Source organism: Acanthopagrus latus, chromosome 15 (genome assembly GCF_904848185.1).
Source record: "Acanthopagrus latus isolate v.2019 chromosome 15, fAcaLat1.1, whole genome shotgun sequence".
In the NCBI taxonomy this organism is placed as follows: domain Eukaryota; kingdom Metazoa; phylum Chordata; class Actinopteri; order Spariformes; family Sparidae; genus Acanthopagrus; species Acanthopagrus latus.
Window position 1 is genome coordinate 18,205,018 of NC_051053.1, and position 21,628 is coordinate 18,226,645.

The 21,628-nt window shown below is 41.9% G+C and overlaps 1 protein-coding gene across 19 annotated transcripts in view; it reads left to right on the forward strand.

Annotated features, from left to right (window-relative positions):
* Positions 1-9,523: 9,523 nt before the first annotated feature.
* Positions 9,524-21,628, forward strand: part of camk2g2 (calcium/calmodulin-dependent protein kinase (CaM kinase) II gamma 2) — a 55,534-nt gene continuing 43,429 nt past the window's right edge. For 9 of the 19 annotated variants that reach the window (XM_037123255.1, XM_037123256.1, XM_037123246.1 and 6 more), the window contains exons 1-2: positions 9,525-9,742; positions 10,864-10,958. In XM_037123255.1, coding sequence (XP_036979150.1) covers positions 9,678-9,742; positions 10,864-10,958 — 160 coding nt within the window. In that variant the 5' untranslated portion in view covers positions 9,525-9,677. Of the gene's footprint in view, positions 9,743-10,863; positions 10,959-21,628 lie in introns of all 19 variants that reach the window. The other 10 variants (XM_037123262.1, XM_037123263.1, XM_037123251.1 and 7 more) reach the window with 2 other exon arrangements.

Below are 21,628 nucleotides of genomic sequence, written 5' to 3' on the forward strand. Positions count from 1 at the left end.
TGATTTCATCAGTCTTTTCAGGATTTTTGAATGTAGCTTTATTCAAGTAATGTGATATAAAATGCTGGGAAACTGATCCATATCATCTAAATAAAATCATGAATACCAAAAACAATCTATGTTAACCTCTCATTATTACACACAATGGCTAATTAAAGAAGTAAAAATATATAATAATCATTTTAGGTATTTCAATTTCCAGTCAGTGATACATATTTTAAACAGCACATTTTCTGTACATTAAATGAGTAAATACTTTAAATAAAATGGTTGGAGTCCTTCCACGTCATGTTCCCTCTCCTCCATACTGGTTTGTGTCACCTCCTGGCAGATTTTCCTGCCTACATCTGTGCCATGCGGCATAAATGACAAACATATTGTGGTAAAGAGTGTTAATTGTGCAGTGTATATTGTCATACAATATATATCATCATATCATAAAGCCCTATTTCAGACAGCGCTGCTCAATATGTCATCCAAAAATGCAAAAATGTTAAATTTGTTGAAAGGCAAGCTTAAAATTCAAAATATGAAGTATAAAACTGTATAAATAAAACATGATAATTTACTTGGGCTTCAATACAACTTTTCTTTAAGGGAATTTGTTATGGTGTAGTAATTATCCAACAATCCCTGTTATAAGTACCAAATTATAACATTCTTGCCAGGAGCTCCATATTGTTATTGTCAAAAATCTGACCAGTAAACCCCTCTTTATCTTTACATTGAATCTGTTTCAAATGCTTTCTTTATGATATACATGATAGCTGCTTTTGATGGTGCATACATGTTTTTCTTTCTTTATACATTTGCTAGTCCTAAAACCTGGGAATAAGTTTGCAGTTTTGCACTTCCAGCTCCCTTGTTTCAAAATCAGTGCCTCGTTTTTTCAACAAGCTTCTGGTTAAATGCCTGAAATAAAGTCTATTGTTAACACAAGCTTCAGAGATTTCACGAACCTGACATGTGAATTTTAAAGCTTTTATGTGGAGGCTAAACGGGGAGACTCCTCAGTCCATCTTTACAGGTGGGCGTCATCCCTGCTGCACTAGACATCTGTGTCTGGCAGCTGCAGGATGGTCACGGTTAGAGAAAGGTTGCTTTTATGACAGATCAAAATAGTTAGGGTATGGTTAGAAGTACGTGGGCAATTAAACTGACTGACTCTTAAGTTAGGGAAACATTTTCGTCAAATGAAAACATTACGTGCCTCGTGCTCATCCATCACCTCTACGTGAAGGACACAATGCATGCTGTGTTGGCACTCAACACTGCCAATGTACCTAATTGTAAAGTGCAGCATCATCTAATATGGATGTAATTCAGAGGGATGCTGGTCAGTGGAAGCCTTTTAGTTTAGTTCCATGCTGTGTGATTATGTGTGATGGATCTGCCTGCTGGTGAAGCTGCTGCTGTGCTGCTGATGTAGCTTGATAGGACTGGATCAGAGGAGGTGCTGCTCGGTCTCGTACATCATGTTCCACGTTGACAGCTTCACCATTGTTGGATACCGTGTATGGCAGCTCAATCCTTGACCCCAGCCTGTGGGTGTGTGTCTCCATCAGAGTGTGTGACTGTCAGCAGCGAACGCATTCGCAACAACTGTAGATGTCTCCCCAGCAGCCTGATAATGAATATTCAGCTGTCCTTCTCCACCATTTCCTCCCGTCTTGCCGCCTCCTCCTCCCTCCGGTTATCCCTCAGCTCTTTGCTCATTCCCTCTGCAAACCACCCCCCTTGTCGTTCCTTCTCATTTGGCTCCTCGTCCTACTCACTTGTTTGTGCTCATTTGGAAGATCGAGTTAGATGTATTAGCCATGTTTTTGCTCAAAGCTCTGTGGCATACAGTGAAATAAGACGAGTGGAGGAGGGACGAGAGCGTTCCCGGGGGGATGCAGGGGACTGTCGTGTCTCAAGTGCTTGTAGATCAGATTAAAACGTCTTGTTTAGTGGAAAAAGCCTCGCCACATTACAGAACACACACTGACTACTTATTGCACAGATGCAGTTGAAGTTGGAGAATCTTCGTGTTTAAAGGATAAGGCCTGTGTTATTGACACGAAATCCCATCAAAAACATTAAAATGCATTGTGTTGTCTCTCCATACATTCTGAATTCCCAACCCTGCCTGTGGCACTCTAAAAAACTGCAACGCCCATGTTCGTATTCGTAAAAGAACATGTCTGCCAGTGCAACGGTTGTGCTTGATGATGTAGTTTTGGACAATTGCTGCAACAAGACAATAACCTATATCAGGATTTGGCTTGATAGACAGTAGTAATTAAAAGTGATGAAAGATGAAAGTATTCTATATTTGCCGTCTATATCAAATAATTTAAAACTCTGTACTTTTGTCTACAAAAAAATGACTCCCACTACTACAACTATCAGCTATAACTCTTTTGTGTAGTATACTACCAGGAGCATATGAGCAAGTAGGTGTGTGGTGTCCTGGTTTAAGGAAATTTGCACAAAAGATATGCTATCTATTACAAACTGAACCTGTCAAAGTTACAGGACACATTGTTTCATAACCTGTGAAAACTGTCGTCCAAAAAGAGAACGACCGGTGGTAAGGAAAGCATTTTGTGGATTTTTGCTTATCACTGTTGAGCAAAGACTCTTGTTTCTGTGAGTCTTAAAAGATGCGTGCGTCATGCAAGGAAGGAAGTAGACAAAACAGACACACAAAATCCAAAACGACTTTGAATTTACTTTTTTTGAAATCCATACAGCAGTTATTGCCATAGCTCATTCTGCTACCTACCTACTGCTACGGGCAGCACTGTTCATTTGCATTTTAAAACAAGTCCCCGTGTCCTTCAGTTGTTAAGGAGAATGCCGCAATGCAGTTTTACTGCGAAGCTCCAGAAATGTTTTGTGAACTACGAAACTTCACCTGACATTCCATCAGCATGAGAGTCAATAGATAAAGACTTAATTTGAAGTTGTGTGAACTCATCTTTAACAAAGAAAGTGCCAGTCAGAGACTCCTTCAACATGCAGTATTGCTCAATCAATTCAAGAGCCGTTTCACAAACACCAGGAGGAAATCAAACAGGGTCTCTGACCTCCATCTTTATGAGAAGTACTGGAAATTAAACAACTGGAGGCAAACTACGCTCAAAGGATCTGCAAAGAGTTCATGACTTCAATGACATCGCTCCGAGGAGAGCTGGAGCTGAAGGCACTTTGTTCACCTCCTCTATATGTGCATGCAACAAACACACACACACACAGACGCACGCAGTGAACCTCACATCATGAGACCCCGGTGATGAGATTGGATGAGACTGCTTTGGGTTAACAGTGGGAATGTTGCTCTCAGACCCTCAAGAGACCCATACATGTGAGAAACTGGTGAAGACAATCGTTACGTGCCCACACAGCTGATTCCCAGTATACTGTGATGGCCCGCAGAAAATAAGGCACCGTCAGATGATATAAATCACGGAGGAGGTGTCACACATACACATACACACACTCGAACACACAGTGCTCTCCAGTACGTGGGAGGGAGCTGTCATATCCACTGTTGGATAATCAGTTGAAGGTAAGGCTAACGCCAGATTCTTTGTGAAAGTCGTGAAGTTAAACACAATAGACCCAAGACGTCGTTTTTAGTCAAACTTTTATTTTCTTGCGGTGGACACTGTGTTCTCAGTATGTCTAATTGTTCCAGTAAATGCCGCCCTTGCCCTACACTCATTCAGGGAGATCGAGTGGTATCAACGACTCAATTGGGAAACATTCACTGGAGTCTCTTGCATCATAAATTGCAGCCCATTAAACACTGACATAGCCCTGATGTGCTATTAAATGCTTATATGGAGCAATGTGATGATTTAGTAATTGGCAAAGAAAGGCAATAGATCCACTCTAATGTGCTGTACATGACACAGTGTGCCCGAGGAGACTGTTAAGGTTAAAACTTAAAGAAAGATTTACCGCATGACATCCAACAAGCTGACTCAGTGCAGTGAATGGAAAGGCTTGACCTCTGGGTGTTGTGTGAGGGAATGGCAGCGGTCACTCCCTCACACACACGCACACACACAAACGCCAACACACACACACACCTAAAAACCATAAAAGTTGTGATGTCACTGGTCGATGCGAGGGAAGGGAGGCTCTGCAGAGATACGTTGAGCAGCCTCGAGCCAAGTTGAAAACATTCTTGCAGAATGAGTCACTCCCCCTTCGGCCTGTGCGGCTCCACAACACAAGAGGTTTAGATTTTAGAGCAAGTGAGAGAGAAAGTGAAACTTTTATGAATCTTATGTACACAAGATAATAATTTGTGCTCAAGTTATTATCATGGGCAACAAGTGAATACATTTTCAGGGGCTCTCCTGTTGGGTTTGTTTAGGGACAATTAACAACTTTTATAGTAAAACCTGAATTAGCTGTGTGTATATGCAAGGATTGAGATTGTTAAATAAAGAACACATATCTCATAATAAGCCGAGGTGCATTGATTGAATGTATTTTGCTGCGTATCACTACTGTAATTAATATATATCTTATAGTATTATCCCAAATTATGCTAATTTTAAGGCTAATGTTTTGGTTTTGGATGTCTACTAGAAAATGTTGACATGCCTTAATGTTCAACAAATATTATTTTCCATACTGTCCATTGCTACAGCACCTCTATTCACTCTTTAAATGCAGTTTTAGTCCAAAAAGTCCAGTCTGTTGTGATAGGTCAACCCTCACAGGCCTGAGCAGGCACCACCCACATCAGCTTTGCCTATGTCTTTGCAAATAGGGACATGTGGGGAGCCTTAAAGATGTCATGACGGGACAGGTTCTGAATATACAGGCTGTTGTCACATCTCCTAACCTCCCACAGACTTTCTTACTTTACCTCCAAAATATCACTTATTTTTCCCTTCCTGTCTTGCTTCCACTTTCTGATGTCTTCATCACCGTTGTTGTTTTTGTCGGGAGGATGATCTGAAATATACCCATTTGTTTCAGTGTTTGAAATGTATTTTCTCAAATCATCCAGTACTCATAAATGGATGGATTTTTCATGGATCAGGCTGATCCATAATCCATCCAGGCAGCTACAAGGAAATTATTAGGAAATTCAAGGATTGTTAGTGACTGTGTGTGACTGTATTTCTTTATAGTTACTTCATATATCCAGCTTGTGATAAAGATTTGCAAGTGGGCCCTGCCTCATTTTTAAGGGATCACGAGCCAGATATTTTCCAAGCTGCTCCTGTGCACCAGTGTTTCCACCATTACCACCCACCCTTCAACCTGCCACTGCACAGCCCATCCGAGCCTTTCACCCGACAGCCGCATCACTGAGGAAACGCAGCAATTCAGCAATTACTATGACTGTACCTCTGCACCCTCGCTAATTAGGCTTTCATATCGGAGCAGCTCCCTGTAATTATGGCAGAAACTGGTCACACTGCTCCTGTGCTCACTGCAAACACTCATTAATCGCCGGCAAGGCTCTCGAAACGCTGTTCCAGATACACACTCACAGTTCAGAAGAAGAGAGAGAAGATGCATACGTTGGCATTTACAAGTGCTGAGCATGTTAAATGTTGTCAAAAACATCATTAAGGCCCCGACTATTTATCTGTTAATTAGAAAGTGTGTGTGACCCTTCAGTTCTGTTGTTATCTTTCAGTTATGCTGCCAAAAGAACACAGGAACAAAATGCAGATTAACAGCCAGAGAAAGAATCCTTTAACTTACACGAGCAGGAACACATTGGCTACATAGCAAAATTAATTATTTGGCAAACAAGAGTGGTTGAACAGCCTTCTATTTATAGTGAGGAGCTAATGACTGAACTGAGAACAGCTGTGGAGGAAGGTGACTAATCACCAGGTGACAGGCAGCGGTGGCAAGACTTAATGTAGCGACTACTGGACAGGTGAGGAACACTAACACACCGGAGGTTCTGTGGTCATAAAGTTCTTCAGAACTGCAGAGTGTACATGAAGAACCACAAATGGTGCGGTGTGGTTTTGCAGTAGTATTGTTTATAATGAACACTGTGAGTTCCACTGCACTCCTATAGTTCAGGGTTATTTTTCCTACTAAAATCTTTCTGTGCATTTTCATCTTACTGTCCGGCCACCGTCATCAATATAGAGGACGATCGCTGAATGTTGTGCCATTGGTGGACTGGGGGGCACCATCCCCTCCACCTCCCAATATGACAGGCAGGTCACAAACGTGTTATGTGAACATGATATGATACATATTGTAGAGATACCAATATGGTACATAGCCAATGATATGTATTAGTGGTTTGCAGACACATTACCTGGCAACATTTTATTCTGGGGACTGGACTGCTGGTGAAAAAAATATAGAATAACTATACATATCTTATGTAAATGAATATTTAAGAAAGCAGTCATCCAAGATCATTTTATATTAACAATGAGTCATTTGAACCATTATTTATATAGAAAATATTCATTAGAGTCAGAAGAAATCTACAATGCATTAAAACTCCATCTGCCAATGAAGATAATGTGATATGACTGAAATGCTGTTTTTTCAACCCAAGTTTTTATTTCATCATATCAGACTAAAGAAAAATTGATGTGCCTATAATCATATTTATATTAATCAGATCTGAGCTCGTCTCATCACCTCCGTGTGGTGTGTGCAGCTGTTATCACCCGCAAACACACATACATACTTAAACATGGTGCCAAGAGGATATATTAATACCCTTCATCAGATATTCATGAAAGCGCAGATAAACCTTTACAGTGCAGCAGGCAATTACATAACATATATAATTCCCTGTCTCTTATACAATGATGCGCCGGCTTATAGATAAAATCCCTGAAACACCGTATGAGTGGGATCGAAGCAGATCCATACAGGCTGGTGGTGATCATAAAGTAGCTGTAATCACATCTTTGCTCATTTTTGTCACCCTTTTCTATTTGTTCTAGGAGGTTGTTTTTTTTTTCTGACAAATTACAGCGGGTGCGTTGCAGTGATCATGATTAAATTAGGATGACAGTTGCCACTGTCAATAGGGAAGAAAATGTGGAAACACTGATGATGATGATTTTAGTATTCACGAAGACACTTTGTCAGCACTGTGACGGCAGATGGGCAGATGGAGCGTTAATGGACACAAAGGAAGGCATGTGCATTTAGCTGTGAAGGAGATAGACTATATGCAAATGCCCTGTCACAGGGAAAAAGCCCTCAGGGTAACACTAACGCAACGTGATATAATGGTGACTGGACATTAAAGGAGTGAGAGAAAGAAAGTCTCAAGGTATTGTTGTGTTTTCTCAATATTTGTTTTAAGCTCTAGCTATGACCTCAAATAAAATCGAAGAGATATTAAAGGTGCATTATGTAAGAATTGGTCACTTGCTGACTTTATTCTCAAAACAAACAGGTGGTGGCATATCACCTGGGTAACCACAAACTGCTGCTAACTGTCGCTGCCTTTAGCTAGTTAGCTCGGTTAGCAGTTCATCTAGCAATACTGACTGGGAGCTTGTAGTAGGTGTTCACACCACTAGCACAGGAGCTTTAGACTGGGGCTAACTTTAGTAAATATCACGATACAGAGACGTCTTAACTTCAAAACTGTTCAATTTTAGTTCATTTTTGAATGTTTTCAACTCAATTTTTTACAGATTGCACCTTTAAAGGCCTACTCAGATGTGGAAAGGTAAACTTTGTGATGTCAGATTTAAATCTTTTCAGTTCAAAGACAAATTTTCATTACAAACAAAACATTTGGGAAAGTTCAAGCCAAAATGAAAAGAAAAAGTAGAAAATAGTATCGTTTAGACAGCAAGATTTTGACTGAAGCTGTCTGTTACATAAGGAGATTTCAGCAAGATTTTGTAGCAGACAAAATCCAAACACTGAATCATTACCGTGTCCTTATGCTACATCTTAAGGAACTGACCAATTCTCCTTTTTTGGGGGGAGACCCAGCTCATGAAATGGAAACCATAGTATAGTGGGCATGCAGCTCATTGCTCCGTGCCAATATTAAAATATTGCGGCATCACATCTCAGTACACGACTTGGTCTTGGAAGGATGCTGCTCTCATCTGCTGTTCTAGTGTCAGTTTTACGGTTGAGCATGAAAAATCGAAGATGGAAGTGAGCGATGGTGAAACTGAATCTGGATCTGTGGCTCCTGTCACTACAGAAAAGATCTCGCGTGGCTTACACCCCACCTCCACCACTACTGCCAGAGAGCAGACAGAAGGAAGAGGTCTCACTTTGACATTATTTCTGGAGTGAGAAAATATCAAAACAAAACACAGCTTTGGGAAACATGGATGAGTGTCACCTCATAATGTGTAATGGATTTGTGAGGACCTGGTGGGGGGCCAGAAGCTAAAAACACCTTTACAAATGATTGAAGGAGACTCTGCATACACTACTGTGTTCTTTCATCAACTACACAGTTAATTCAGAGGAACATGAGACACGTCATTCCTGTTTTTCATTTTTAAGTATATTCTACCCATTTTTTTCACCTTATTGTTTGTATCTAATAGTTCTCTTTTTTTGTCATTCTTCTCATGATTCTGAGAACATCTGTGGACAAAGCATCATTTCACCTTTCAATTTTCTCTTATTGTGTACTTTTGCAAACACTGCTTCTTATTTTGCTTACTTTGTTTTTACCAATGCACCAAAATACCATGGTAATTCCCTTGTGAAAACCTACTGGTACTATAAATAAACCTGATTTTGATAAACTCTTCTTTGTTCACCTTTAGTTGTCCTAAACGTCTTCATCTTCACTGATTTTTCCACACATCTTCCTTAGTTTTCACAACCTGGCGCCTACATTACCCACATTGCAACTTAGCCACTGAATGACATCAGTGGAGATTGGATGGAGACACATTTTGTGTAAAACTGGTCCAGTCACCCTTTATTCAATTAGGGCCTAATAAATAATGGATAGAAAGCCTGTCCATTGGCATCACTGTCGGTTAATAAAAGAGATGCAATGTACTTTTGAGAGTTTTACACATTTCTCTTTTCTCAAATTAATTTTCAAATGTAACAATAGTCTCATCCCAGAGCCTCTTTCAAGATATATCCAAAGACAAGACAGTGACATTTAAACAAGATTTTATTAAACAATAAAAAATAAACAACAGTAAGAGCTAAATAAAAATCTATATGAACTGTTGTTAAAAGAATAAAGGGCTATAATTACAACAAAATAAATCTAAATAGCTATAAACATTAAATCCATACAAATTATAAGACACAACACAAAAGGCAGATTTTTAATTTAAGTTTAAAAGTATCGATATTTACAGCACCTCTCGGATTGAGTGCACCTGCATTATAAAATACGTCATGAACATATAGTATTAGATTAAAAAAAAAAATACATCACAACAGCCGCAAAACATTACATCAGGTGAGACACGAAGCTGGACGGTGAACGCCCACTTCTGGAAAAAAAAAAAAAACGCTTTCCATTTTACGTTCCGGGGTGACTCCTCCTCTCAACAGAGGATCTTCGTTACTACAGCTCTCCCCCCACACCCCTCCCACTCCCTCTCTCTGAGCTCGAGCCCTCTCTCCGCTGCCTTCACGAGCTCTCCTCCTCCTGAAACCTGCGCGAGGCGGCAACCGAAGCGCGAGGCGATCCCCCCCTTCTCCCCTTCACTTCAGTCAACATGGCTACAGTTGTAACCTCGACCCGCTTCACAGACGAATACCAGCTCTACGAGGAACTCGGAAAGTAAGCGACCGTCACCACCACCTCCTCCACCTCTGCTGCTGCTGCTGCTCTTGTTGCATTCAGTCTGTGTATGTGTGCGTGCGTGCGTGTGTGTGTGTGTTTGCACGTTTGTCTCCTGCTGCCATTGTGCGCTGCGCGTTTACTTCAGTGTTTGACAGCGGCAAGAGAGGGGCTGTCAAAAAAAAAAAAAAAAACAAACAGGCGAGAGGGGAAAAGGAAAAATCAGCCTCAGCGGCAATAAGCTTGCAGGCAGGTTCATGTTAGCGCTACGGGGGCTTGTGTTTAATCCTCAATGCGCATTTAAAGGTGTATTACACCATTCACCCGCCTCTAAAAAAAGGTGTGAAATGGCAGCAACTTCGGTGTCCGCAGGTAGCCACGCGTCGAGAGAGCCGCCTCGCACGGACGCGTCCGTCGCCTGGTGGCATCCTGGCGCTCCTCGTTTTCAGTCATGCATCTCGTGTGTGTGTGTGTGTGTGTGTGTGTGTGTGTGTGTGTGTGTGTGTGTGTGTGTGTGTGTGTGTGTTTTTCTCGTGCTTTCATTCTGTGCAGACCGCAGAGAGGCTAGTGTGCTGGATGTGTCAAAGACGACGAGCCTGTGCTGCATTGAGGGGATTAAAAACATGAGAGGACACATAGGTTTTGCAGCAGTGTGTATGTCCTGGTCTACAAAGCCACTTTGTAACATCTAATCTGCTGCCTGCTGTGGCTAATAGAGCTGCTCCACCTACCAGTGAGAGTTTAAAGGAGGCGTCTGTGTGAAAAAAAAAAAAAAAAAATGCCACCAGCCCCGCAAAGAAGAAAATGTTAACTCTGCCTCTCGGTGGCTTCATTCTTCTCATGTTCCTGAGCTAATGAGGAGCGCTCTCCCTCCCCTTGTCAAGCACGAGCCGCCACGACCTCCTCTCACATCTCCGTGCACAGAACATCAGACTGTATTAAATATGCATGTGACTTCCTTCCCCCCACTTTCTCCTTTTTATGTGTATGTGATTAATGCACGCCCTCGCTTGTGTGACAAGTTCAGTGACACAGCCGTGCGCTCAGGAGTTTTGTTGTGTTTGAAGTGCTTTCACTGATCCGTCACCTGGGCTCATCGATTTTTCTCTCTCCCGCTCCAGGGGTGCCTTCTCAGTCGTCCGCCGATGCGTCAAGAAGTCCACCGGCCAGGAGTATGCTGCTAAAATTATCAACACGAAAAAGCTCTCAGCCAGAGGTAAGTGCAGTCGATGTCCACCGTGCAGCTTGGTGTGAGTTTATGCAAACTGAAGGCTGACAACGGTAGGCTGCTGTAGCCGCTCAGCGGAGTCAGCCGCAGGTTTGTTGGTTCGTTTTCTTAAGAGCAGCGATCCAGGCGCTCTGTCCCGTCCTCGTCAGCTGAGATTCCTGAAAAGCTGGAGGCCACTTGGCAGAGCTGAGCTGAGCAGCTACGGTTTAAGTTGTACAGTGGGCTTCAGCGGGCTTTGGCACTCGCCTGCAACCATTTTTGGTTTGTTATGGTTACTGTTGGGTCTCTTGCAAATGATTGGACGCGCACCAGCTTGACCTTCAGCCTAAAATATCCTCAAGTCTGGCAGCAGCCTGAGGATGAGATAAAGGAATGTTCTGGTTCAAAAGAACTTGGGTGAACTGAGTTGAACAGTTCGGGCCGCAGTTTGTGTCAATGAGGATAAAAAAAAAACTGCACACACACACACAGACATACAGTTAATTGCTGAAATATGGAAACATGGCAACATTCAGAGTGAGAAACAACCATGTTCACCTAACAAACTGACTTCAACTCTGACCTGCTGTACAGACTTTTCTGTGGCTCGGTGTTTGTACCTGTTTTGCTTTACAGTATCACAAGAATCACAAAGCCAAGCCTCCATTTTTCTCCTTAATTGATTGCCATCCATAGGCATAGTTTGACACTTGCCCTCGGGAAGGCAAACATCTTTTAACTGACTCACTCACTGTCCAGCTACCTTTGTTACGCATCAGTGAGAGCTAGATAAGCACTCTATAAGCTTCTTCTTCTTCTTCTTCTTCTTCTTCTTCTTCTTCTTCTTCTTCTTCTTCTTCTTCTTCTTCTTCTTCTTCTTCTCTTCCTGTTATTCCCTACTGTGTGGTGTGGGTTACATGTTGGCTTTAGTAACACACAGAGGTAGCCTACTAAGCTTGCCATAAAGTCAAAAAACAAAGCACAAAATTAGTTTTCTGATGCTTCATACTGCACAAGGCAAACAGTTAAAGTTTGTTCATTTAAATATCAGTTTTATTTAAGTCGACATTTATACTTTCAGGCTTTCAAACCATTTTGTGAAAACTAAAATATGCGTACTCACTCACAGATCGCTGCTTTTTGGGTAACAGAAAGATGGCTCACGGAATCACTGACTGAAAAAGAGTGGTAACTCGTCGCATGTCACATGACGGCTGGAAAGGAATTCATGACCACTGGGTTTGGTCTGGTATTCTAGGAATTCCCCTCAAGACAATGAAAAGTGCTGCAAAGATTGCCAAGAATTAGTCTTTCAGAAAAACACATTTTGATTGAATTCAAACTGATAACTGAGTGTAATTTGTTCAGAGTAATTCCAGCGCAGATCATGTAGCCCGTCTTGAAATGCAGAATGACAAAAGCGGTCACTAAAACATTTGTTTTTGAGCTGTTGTAGCCAGATAGCCATGCTAAGGGCTAGTTAGCCTTTAGTGTATGCTTACACTAACCTGGCCTCACTTTGTTATCGTCCTGCCTGCTTTTTCAGCACGTGTGTAAACCTGGTCAGGTGCCTGATAATAGTTGTCTTTATCAATTCGTCTGCCATAAATTGTGTACATTATTAATACGTTGATTATTTAGTCTAGAGGATGGAATATGAAATAAAGAAATGTGAAATAACCCCCCAAAATAACATATCGAATAGCTCTATCTGGAAAGAATGAATCTTTCTAGAATGGTCTGGGGTTGTGCATTTAATCAGACCAACCAAGAAAACTCTGCTTTCTTTGATAAAATGATCAAGAATGATTAATTAATGTTTTCTGCATCTCAGAAGCAACAAACTCCCACGTATCCAAGAACCAGTCAGGCTAAAGATGTTATATCAGACTCACACCGAAGTCCACAAAATGTTTCTTTAGGCAAAAAAGTGATTGCAGTGTCTCAGGAGCGCTTGGTTGAAGCACCTGTGCAGTGAGAGAAAAAAAACACTGAGAGCCAGAACAAAACTTCTCCATTTTCTTGGTTACTGGGGGGACAAGTCCTGGTCTGATACACGATTCTTTGCCTGATAAAGAGCAATAGCAACGAGCCATCTTTTTTTTCTGAAAAAGTTGAGAGATTTTCAACTGCAAGTGCACAAAAAAGGCGGTGCTCTTTGAAAAAGGTGCTGGGTGCAGCGCTTTTTCTCTGGGTGGCCACTTGCTGCCACAGACACTCTGCCCTCACTGGAACCAACTGAAAAAAAGACATCAGCGCTCAGAAACGTTATGCGGACACATGAGAAATGAGAACATTGCAAGTTTTCCTTTTGTATCGAGCATTAAGTTGTAGCACAATGAGTTTGAGTGAATTTGCTTGACTTGACATTGCAAGTCTTGAGCAGATTTCGATGTTACAACCAAATATTTAACATTTTCCCACATTTGAATGGTTGTTTGAATCTTGAATAAACAATAACTGTCCTGTTGCCAACATGTAAGATGCTCTGCCTTTTTGTTTTTATCCCTGAATAAAGTCATTTAGGTAATCTTTCTCGATTTATGGGACTTTGGTGAAATGATGTTCCCGTGTTTTCCAGTTCTCAGGTTTTGAAAGCCCAAACGACAGTCAGATGTAATTTGTAGGCTGTAATAACCTGGATTTGTCTCTTAAATCAGTGTGATTAGTGTGTTTGTGTTGGTGCGTGTGTGTGTGTGTGTGTGTGTGTGTGTGTGTGTGTGTGTGTTTTTGCGGCAGTTTAACACATGTTGAAATACCACCACCTGTGCTTCAGTGTTTGCGGCAGATTTGTTGTCATTAGTCTCCCTGTTACACTGTGTGTGTCAGATTATTCCTTCTGCTGCGTCGCTGAATCCAAGCTCCCTCGTCTGTGGATTTTTTGGATGGCACATGTGTTTTCCTTTGCACATGTATCACATTGATCCGTCACTGTTTTCTCTTCTAGTCTTGGTGTGTGAATGTGTTGCAGACTTGTGTGTTCGTCCAAGTAAGCGTCAGACCGGGCCACCAAAGGTTGAGTGATGAAATGAGCATCAGATCAGGGCCAGTTCTGGACTGATTGGGCTGCTCTTTTCCCAGGGGACGCAGACTGAATTGCTCTCCTCCTCTGCCCCCCCCCCCTCTCTTTCTCATCTCTCTGTCTTCCCCTCTCCCCCTCCCTTTCCCTCTGCCTCTTTCTTTCTCTCTCTGTCTCTCTCTCTCCCTCTCTGTCTCTCCCTCTGCCTCTCTCTATCTCTCTGCCTCCGACCATGTCATTTTCTCTGTAGTTTACGTTGTTTTCTCCCTTCTCCCCTCCCCTCCCCTCCTCCTCTATAAACAAAAGATTGATTTGAAGAGAGATCTTAAAAACCCTTCTCACCAGGCGATTTTATCTAGTGTGTGTGTGTGTGTGTGTGTGTGTGTGTGTGTGTGTGTGTGTGTGTGTGTGTGTGTGTGTGTGTGTGTGTGTGTGTGTGTGTGCGCGCACGCGTGTGGAGGGCTGTCTTGGCAGTGGTCCGGAGCTAGTAACCCGGCAACAGCAGGGGTGAAACTCTTCATCCCATAGGCTGTCTGGCAGAGAGGCTGCGTTCTGTGTGTGTGTGTGTGTTGGTCACAATTATCACACAAACACACACACGCAGGCACACAAAGATGACTGCTCTTTTCTCACTTGAAGCACAAACACAGTTGCACACATTTTCTCTCACCCACTTAACGGTTCTCACACTCAATGCGTACAAGTTTTGTCTGTGTGCAGCGTCACAATGTGAACTCGCATGCATTGGTCTGTCCTCCAGTGCACAGTGCCCTTAAGCGGAGCTGAAAACATCCTGGTGCTGCCAATGTGTTTCTCACAAACACAAGAAGCAAGATCTCCACTGCCACAGCCTCTGGCGAGGGGACACTGGGACCTGCACCCTTGGGTTAAACAATCACTCTGTCATTTCCTACAACTCAAGTCTTAGTAGTTGAAGCCTTTGTTTCGTTAGGTCATGATAACCTTGTACTGGAGAGTTTATAAGAAAGGGGGGGCAAAGCCCTTTGAAGAGAAAGCCAATTAGCCTTGATGGCTATGCTAATGTGAGATTAACGCTTAAGGAAGTATCACTATTATCGTTTCCCTTTCATTTTCTTTCAAAAACACACAAATGTAATACCAAATTTTGTTTTGAAATGGTGTAGTGGTGTAGATTATGTAGTCTCCATTCGCACACAAACATTAAACATCTTGGCTTCACATGTTATACATACACACACAGACCTGTTTGCAGAAGTACTGCAGCAGCTGGAGGTTCAAATACACATTTATTCTGACCTCTGCTTGTGCATTCCTTGTTACTGTTTGCAAACATTGTACGCGCAGTCTATCGGCTTTGGTGGTTTGATGTCTAGGGAACTTCGGAGTATCACTTGTACTTACGAGGTGTGTGTGGGTGTGTGAGTGTGTGCGTAGGCGGGATTAATCCCTATTCTGTTTGGCTCAGGAGGGCACATCGGCTCGCAGTGAGGTCAGCGATTATGGCTGGGTCGTGTGGCGTCACATGCATGCGCACAGTCGCTCAAGCGGATACTCACATACGCACACGTGGTCTGTCACTTCCACTGACGCTCACACACGTGTGAATCAACACAGCAGCACATTGTGAGAAACACATTTACTTACTGTTGTTGTTTTATTTCATTGGTTGAGAAGCACTTTTTTTTAGTTTGCATTTTCTCATTCAGAGCCTTGAAAGTCTGTTCAGTTTTTATATTCTTAATATACTATAAACAGTTGGAAAATTCCAATGAATAGGATACAAACAGGACCAGTCATGCAAAGGCAGACACAAGCACAGAAACATTTAGACTACAGGTACACACACCCTTTAAAATGGACAATGCATTATAAGCTCAGCATGTACCGTGCTACCAAAGTTTGGTGTTTTATTAACAAGGAATTGATGAACTGATCGATCTTCATTTCAAGAGACAATTCAACATTTTGGGAAATGGGTTCACTGGCTTTATGACACAGTCGGATGAGAGGATTCTCATGTCTGTCTGTGAAATATAAGGCTACAGCCAGTAGCCAGTTAGCTTAGCTTGGCAGAAAGACTGGAAACAGGGAAACAGTTAAGGTGGATTTATAGTGTTTCTGCTCTACACACAACCACTGCATCCAACTATGCAAGTGACCTACGCCATTGTGAGCATTTATATGTGCAATGGCGTTTCTGCAAGGAGCCCAAATTGCTTCTTTTGTCCAACCAAAACTAAAACCCAATGACTTTTCATTTATGATCATCAGTGACAAACAAAAGCACCAAATCCTCACATTTAAGAAGTTGAAACCATTTTTCCTTTAAAAATGTCTAAAACGATTAATATATTATTAAAATAGTTTCTTTTATTCATCCGATCTGCAGCTCTACTCAGATATCTAAATGCTCCTGCAGTCCAGAGCTACTGATACTGAAAGCCATAAAACTGTCCCACTGTATTTCACAAGTTACTCAAGCATCCGTTTACAGAAGTAATGACAATTACTGTTAGCCTGAGGCAGCAGTGACAACCTGATAAAAACCCTGGGAAGCAGAAGTTAAGAAGGGAACTGTGCTCATAAACTTAAGTTACTTTTACTTTGTTACTGAAGGGCTCTCACATGCTTTTGTGCACACTTGAATGAAAAGAGAGCTAGTGTTTCTCCGTGGCTTTTGTGATGAGCCATGACTTCTGTACGTCTCATGTCGAGGCTGGAATCCGTTTTGTACAAAGATTAAGTACCAGAAGTCTGTGGTTAGATTTTAAGGATATGATTAAGGGAAGTTTGTGAGATATTTTCATATCTCCTTTCTGGCAGTAAGTTCATTACAGTGGCTCATCTCATTGAGTGAAAAGACAAACTTTGCACATCTTCATGAATGTAAGCAAGTCAGCATTAGATTTTGCTCACTCAGCTTTATCTGCAGCTTCTCATTTATGAAGCTCGCTGTCATCGTCACCAGTCTTCTACTGTTACTTGATTATCTGTTACTTTTAATGTTAACCAGTGCTCTGTTGACTCATGAAACGCCCGTCAGACATGCAGGGTTTCATAGTGGGAGGAAAACGAACAGCGCTAAGTCGAGAAGTTGAAGAGGAAGAGAGGGAGACTCAAGCAGCGTAAAGTTGCTGTGTTAGTGTTAACTATTTTTGTATGAGTAACTTGATTTGACCAACTGAATGCATTTTAGAAGGTATAATTACACTCAGTAGAGCACTAACCTCAGTCCCATTTTGCACTCACTCATAGATACCAACCACCTAAATATAGGCAATTATTTTCATCAAGATCCATGATTTACTCTCTGAGAAAGTAATGGAAATGGCAAAAATATGCCTTATGTTGAAGAAAACGAGAATTAAATACTGGCTCCGTCCCTTTATCTGGATCTGCATCAGAAGTTGATGGGGTCTATTCTTGGCTGAGTCTCATCCTCCATCCAGAGTGAAAGACACCAGTGGTGGCTGTACATCTGGTGTACGCTGCCAGACATGCCTTTTTGTTGTTTCTTGTTTTTACTTGTGTCATTTTTTTCAGTAGTATTTCTTAGAGTACCAAATGCCAAAAACACTCTGATTCCAGCTTCTCAAATATGAATTTTTGCTGCTTTTCTCAGCCGTTAATTGACTTCAGGCAACGTTTTGAATGTAGGTCACCCGGGTTTTGGCGGCACTCGGAGCCCAACACACCATCCCTGTAGTTCTGTGTGTAAAAATGGCATGAAATGGACTAGAGGTGCAAAAATATGCTTCAGGTGGAATTTACTTGCGCGTTGTGTGGAGAAATGCAAGCTTTTATGCGGCAGGGTGGAAACAGCAGGATCGATTAAATGAAAGCGCGTCTGTTACATCAGACAATTGTGAGACGTTTGACTGAAACACGCGGCTGATGCGCTTTGCGTGCAGACGTCGGATCGCCCGAAAGGAAACACTGTTGACAATGTGATCTGTCTTGATGCTGTTTCGTGTTATTTTTAGCTGCAATTATGTGCCGCGTATTGTGTTGGACTGTGAAGTGAGTGTATTTTTACCCTGTTATTAGGTAAGGCCTTGTGATGTCAGCGAAAGAGAGGAGGAGGAAGGAGGGAGAGGCTTGCGGCACTCGTCCCGCTGTTGAATTATTGAGGTGCAAGGCTGGCACCGCTCTCACTGAACATGGACAAGTGCTGATGAGTGGACCCTCGCGCTCCTTTTCTTTGCGTCGTTTTTCTTCGGCGTGTCTCATTTTCTTCCTCAGTCTCCATCCCCTTCTTTTTTTCTCTCTTTTACCACTTCTTCCTCCCTCTTTCTTGTCATCCCTTCCCCTCTCCCCCTCTCTGCAAGACTGCCACATTGCAAGCCAGACCGTGTGTGTTTTTAGGCTTTTGGTGGGCTTCTAGTGCACTCGCTGGAGGCTGATTGGCAGAGGGCAGATAAACGTAGCAGCGCTGCGCGGTGAATGTTTAATGGGACCAACTGTGAATATTTGATGAGAGGGAAGAGAGTGAGAGAGTCATATATGGAAACAGAAAGATGTAGATACGGAAAGAGAGAAATACTGCACTGTAACACATGCACGGTGTAAGTCCTCCCACAGCATGCAGCCCTTCCTCTTTTCTTATCAGTTCTTTGAAACGAGAGCTTTGCGGGTGGTTCAGAGTGTTTTCTAATCGCTCCTCCTGTCATATTCATCTTGCCCCCTTTTTCTCTCTTTATCTGCTCATCATTATCCTGCCTGTCCAAAGCATATGGCATCATGCGGGAGCCAACTTGAATAAAATTTTCATTCGCCATATAGTGCTGGACTAGGACAGAGGATGCTCATTGAGATTGTAAATAATAAATGAAATAATAATGAAAAAAAAAGTCCACTACAATTTTCTAAGCCCAAACAGACGTATCCACGTTCTTGTTTTGTCGGACCAGCCGTCCAAACCCTCTATATAATAGATTCAATATCATATGTGACGATAGTATGAACCAGAAAATGCTCAGGTTGGAAGAGCTTGAACCAGTGAATTTTTGGCATTCTTGCAAAAAAAAAAAAGAAAAAAAGAAAATATGAATTTCCTGTGGTTTCTGCCATTAAGCAATAGTTAAAACGGAAAGACTTGCTCAACCATTAACCAAAACCAAAAGTGTTTTAAGATTATACAGCAGAAGTTGGTACAAGCAGCTGTTCATTAGCAGCCTGGTCATCAGAATACTACATTTTCTGTATGTAGGTTTTCCTGCTTCTTTTATTCATGCACAATAATCAGCTGATTGATGATAACCTTTGACTGTTTGTTGGATAAAACAAGGAATTTGAAGGATGCCAGTTTCTGCTTTAGGAAAGAAAAAACAATTCATTGATTAAACAGCTGCACCATTGAATGGAAACTCGCTAGTTTGTGTCAGTCTGCCTGCCAACACTTCATTGGATTACATTACACCAGGGAATCTCAGGTGTCTGTGCATGTGTCTCCGTCTGTGTGTATGTGTGTGCGCTTCCTTGTCAGATGCGGTCACGTCAGTGCGCGTGTGTGAGTCAAACAGGAGGTCTTGTTTGTATGTCCCTCTTTTGACAGTGACGCCAGCTTTGTTCATGTGCGCCGCTTCAAGAACGTCCTTGACTGAACGCTTGCCTCGCAGTCTGAAGTGTGCAGATGCTCATACTTTTATTTCTCTTGTATTCTGGCTCCAACACCTCTAATGAACCTTTATTGTGAAAGATACTCCCTCACTTCACAGTTGCTCGGTGTCAACAGTTTCTTTTTCTTTTTATTTCTTTTTATTCTCACAATTTGTCTCATAAATTCACTGAGAGCTCAGTCAATCAGATGACCGATTACTTCATGGACAAATAAAGGGTGTGCGCATACACACACACACACACACACACACACATAGGGTCATATAGTTGTGAGATGGATGCTGTAATTTAACTTTACAGGTAAATAAGTTGCTGTTTTCTAAATAGAGAGGTTTTTATTGAGATTATTTATTGCCTGGTTGGAAGATTGAAAAGGCAATAAAGTAGCATACACAAATAGAAGATGCATCCAGCAATTGTGTGTGTGTGTGTGTGTGTGTGTGTGTGTGTGTGTGTGTGTGTGTGTGTGTGTGTGTGTGTGTGTGTGTGTGAGACAATAAGATCACATCATGCCGCCAATGTGAGCTCTTTCCATATTTTACTTTTGTTGTCTTGCTGTTCTTTCTCTGTCTATGTTTCTGCCTCATAACTGTTTTGCCAGCATCCGGAGCAAGACGTAAAAGGAAAGAGGGAAGGGGGGATGTTAACTAATTAAAGAAGTAGGGACATAATGTAGTAATTAGATAAGTAAAGGGGTAAGTAAGGAAAAAAAAAGAGGGTAAGGAATTGAAGTAAGGATGGAAGGGAAAAGTTTGTTCTGACATTCCGGCGGTTAATCCGGTCCTGATCACATACACACTGTCATGCTGTCAATCAAGCAGCTTTACACCTTCCTCTTCCTCACACCTCACAACCAAGATTACATATAATATAGTCGGTCACCATATTCACTTGGTGTCATGTACAATGAATAGTCACACATTGCAGTCTGTGGAAACCCACTCAGAAAGCCTGGCTGTCAATCAGACAAATTGATGTCTTCCAGGAAACGTCTCAGGAAAGTTTTCTTTTCTGTTTTCTTTGATTTTTTCAGGGCTTTAATCTGACAGCAGTTGTTGATGTAAAAGCTTCCACAGCAGGGATTCATTTCACAGTTGGAGGTGTGAGTATAGGTGGGGTTGAAGTAAAAAGTTTTGTCTCAGGCCTCTCTGTCCGTAATAAGTGTCAGTTGTCTCCGTGTTAGTTGAGCTGTAGTATGATGTGTTTGTGCTCTGCTGTTAGTCTGTTCACAGGTTGTGTGGAGTAGCGAGAAGAGTTGTAAGTAATTTGTAGCTCCTGACAGTCTGAGTGTGGTCTGATAAATGCCTCGAGTGATGTCACCTGAGTCGGCGTCCAAGACTACAGGTCTGAAAATTAATGCAAAAGATATTTTTTGGTGAGCTTAATGGACCTCTGTAGCTCCCTCCTCATTGCTGGTTGATGCTACATTAGCCCACTAGTAGAATAGGTCAGTCAGATTTTAGAAATTTTAAGAATGCTGTCTGCTGGACTACATGGCAAACAATTTTAAACTGTTTGTTGCTCCTTCCACCCACCTACCTTTTGAATTGTGCAAACAACATAGAAATTAAGTCAACTCAAACATATCTTGATACTACCAAAGCAAACATATTTCTGAACACTGCTCTTTCCACCTCATCGCGTTTCATTTGAGTCGGTAATCTTTCAACAGGTCTATTTGCTTGTCTAATCATTTTATAGCTTCATGCCTTTGACTGTTCATTTAACAAGATGCAAACCCGAAGTAATATAGCCAAAGCCAGGAGACGACACATGCATCACAACTTGGCTCTAAATGCAAAGAAACACAAACACACAGAACAAAGTGACCTGTGTAAATATTTGTTTACCTTTTGTACTCATTATCCCCATTTACACTGAGGTTTCTTTACACAAGGCTGCTATATTCCCAAGAGAAGGATGTTTGACCAGCCGCACACAGACACACACCCATAGTTTATTGTTCTCTTTTCTGTGCAGGGCTTTGTCAAATATGTCAGTTTAATACTAGTTTCCCCTCAACAGTAGACACCTGCCTGCAGGCTCTTAGCTTGCCAGG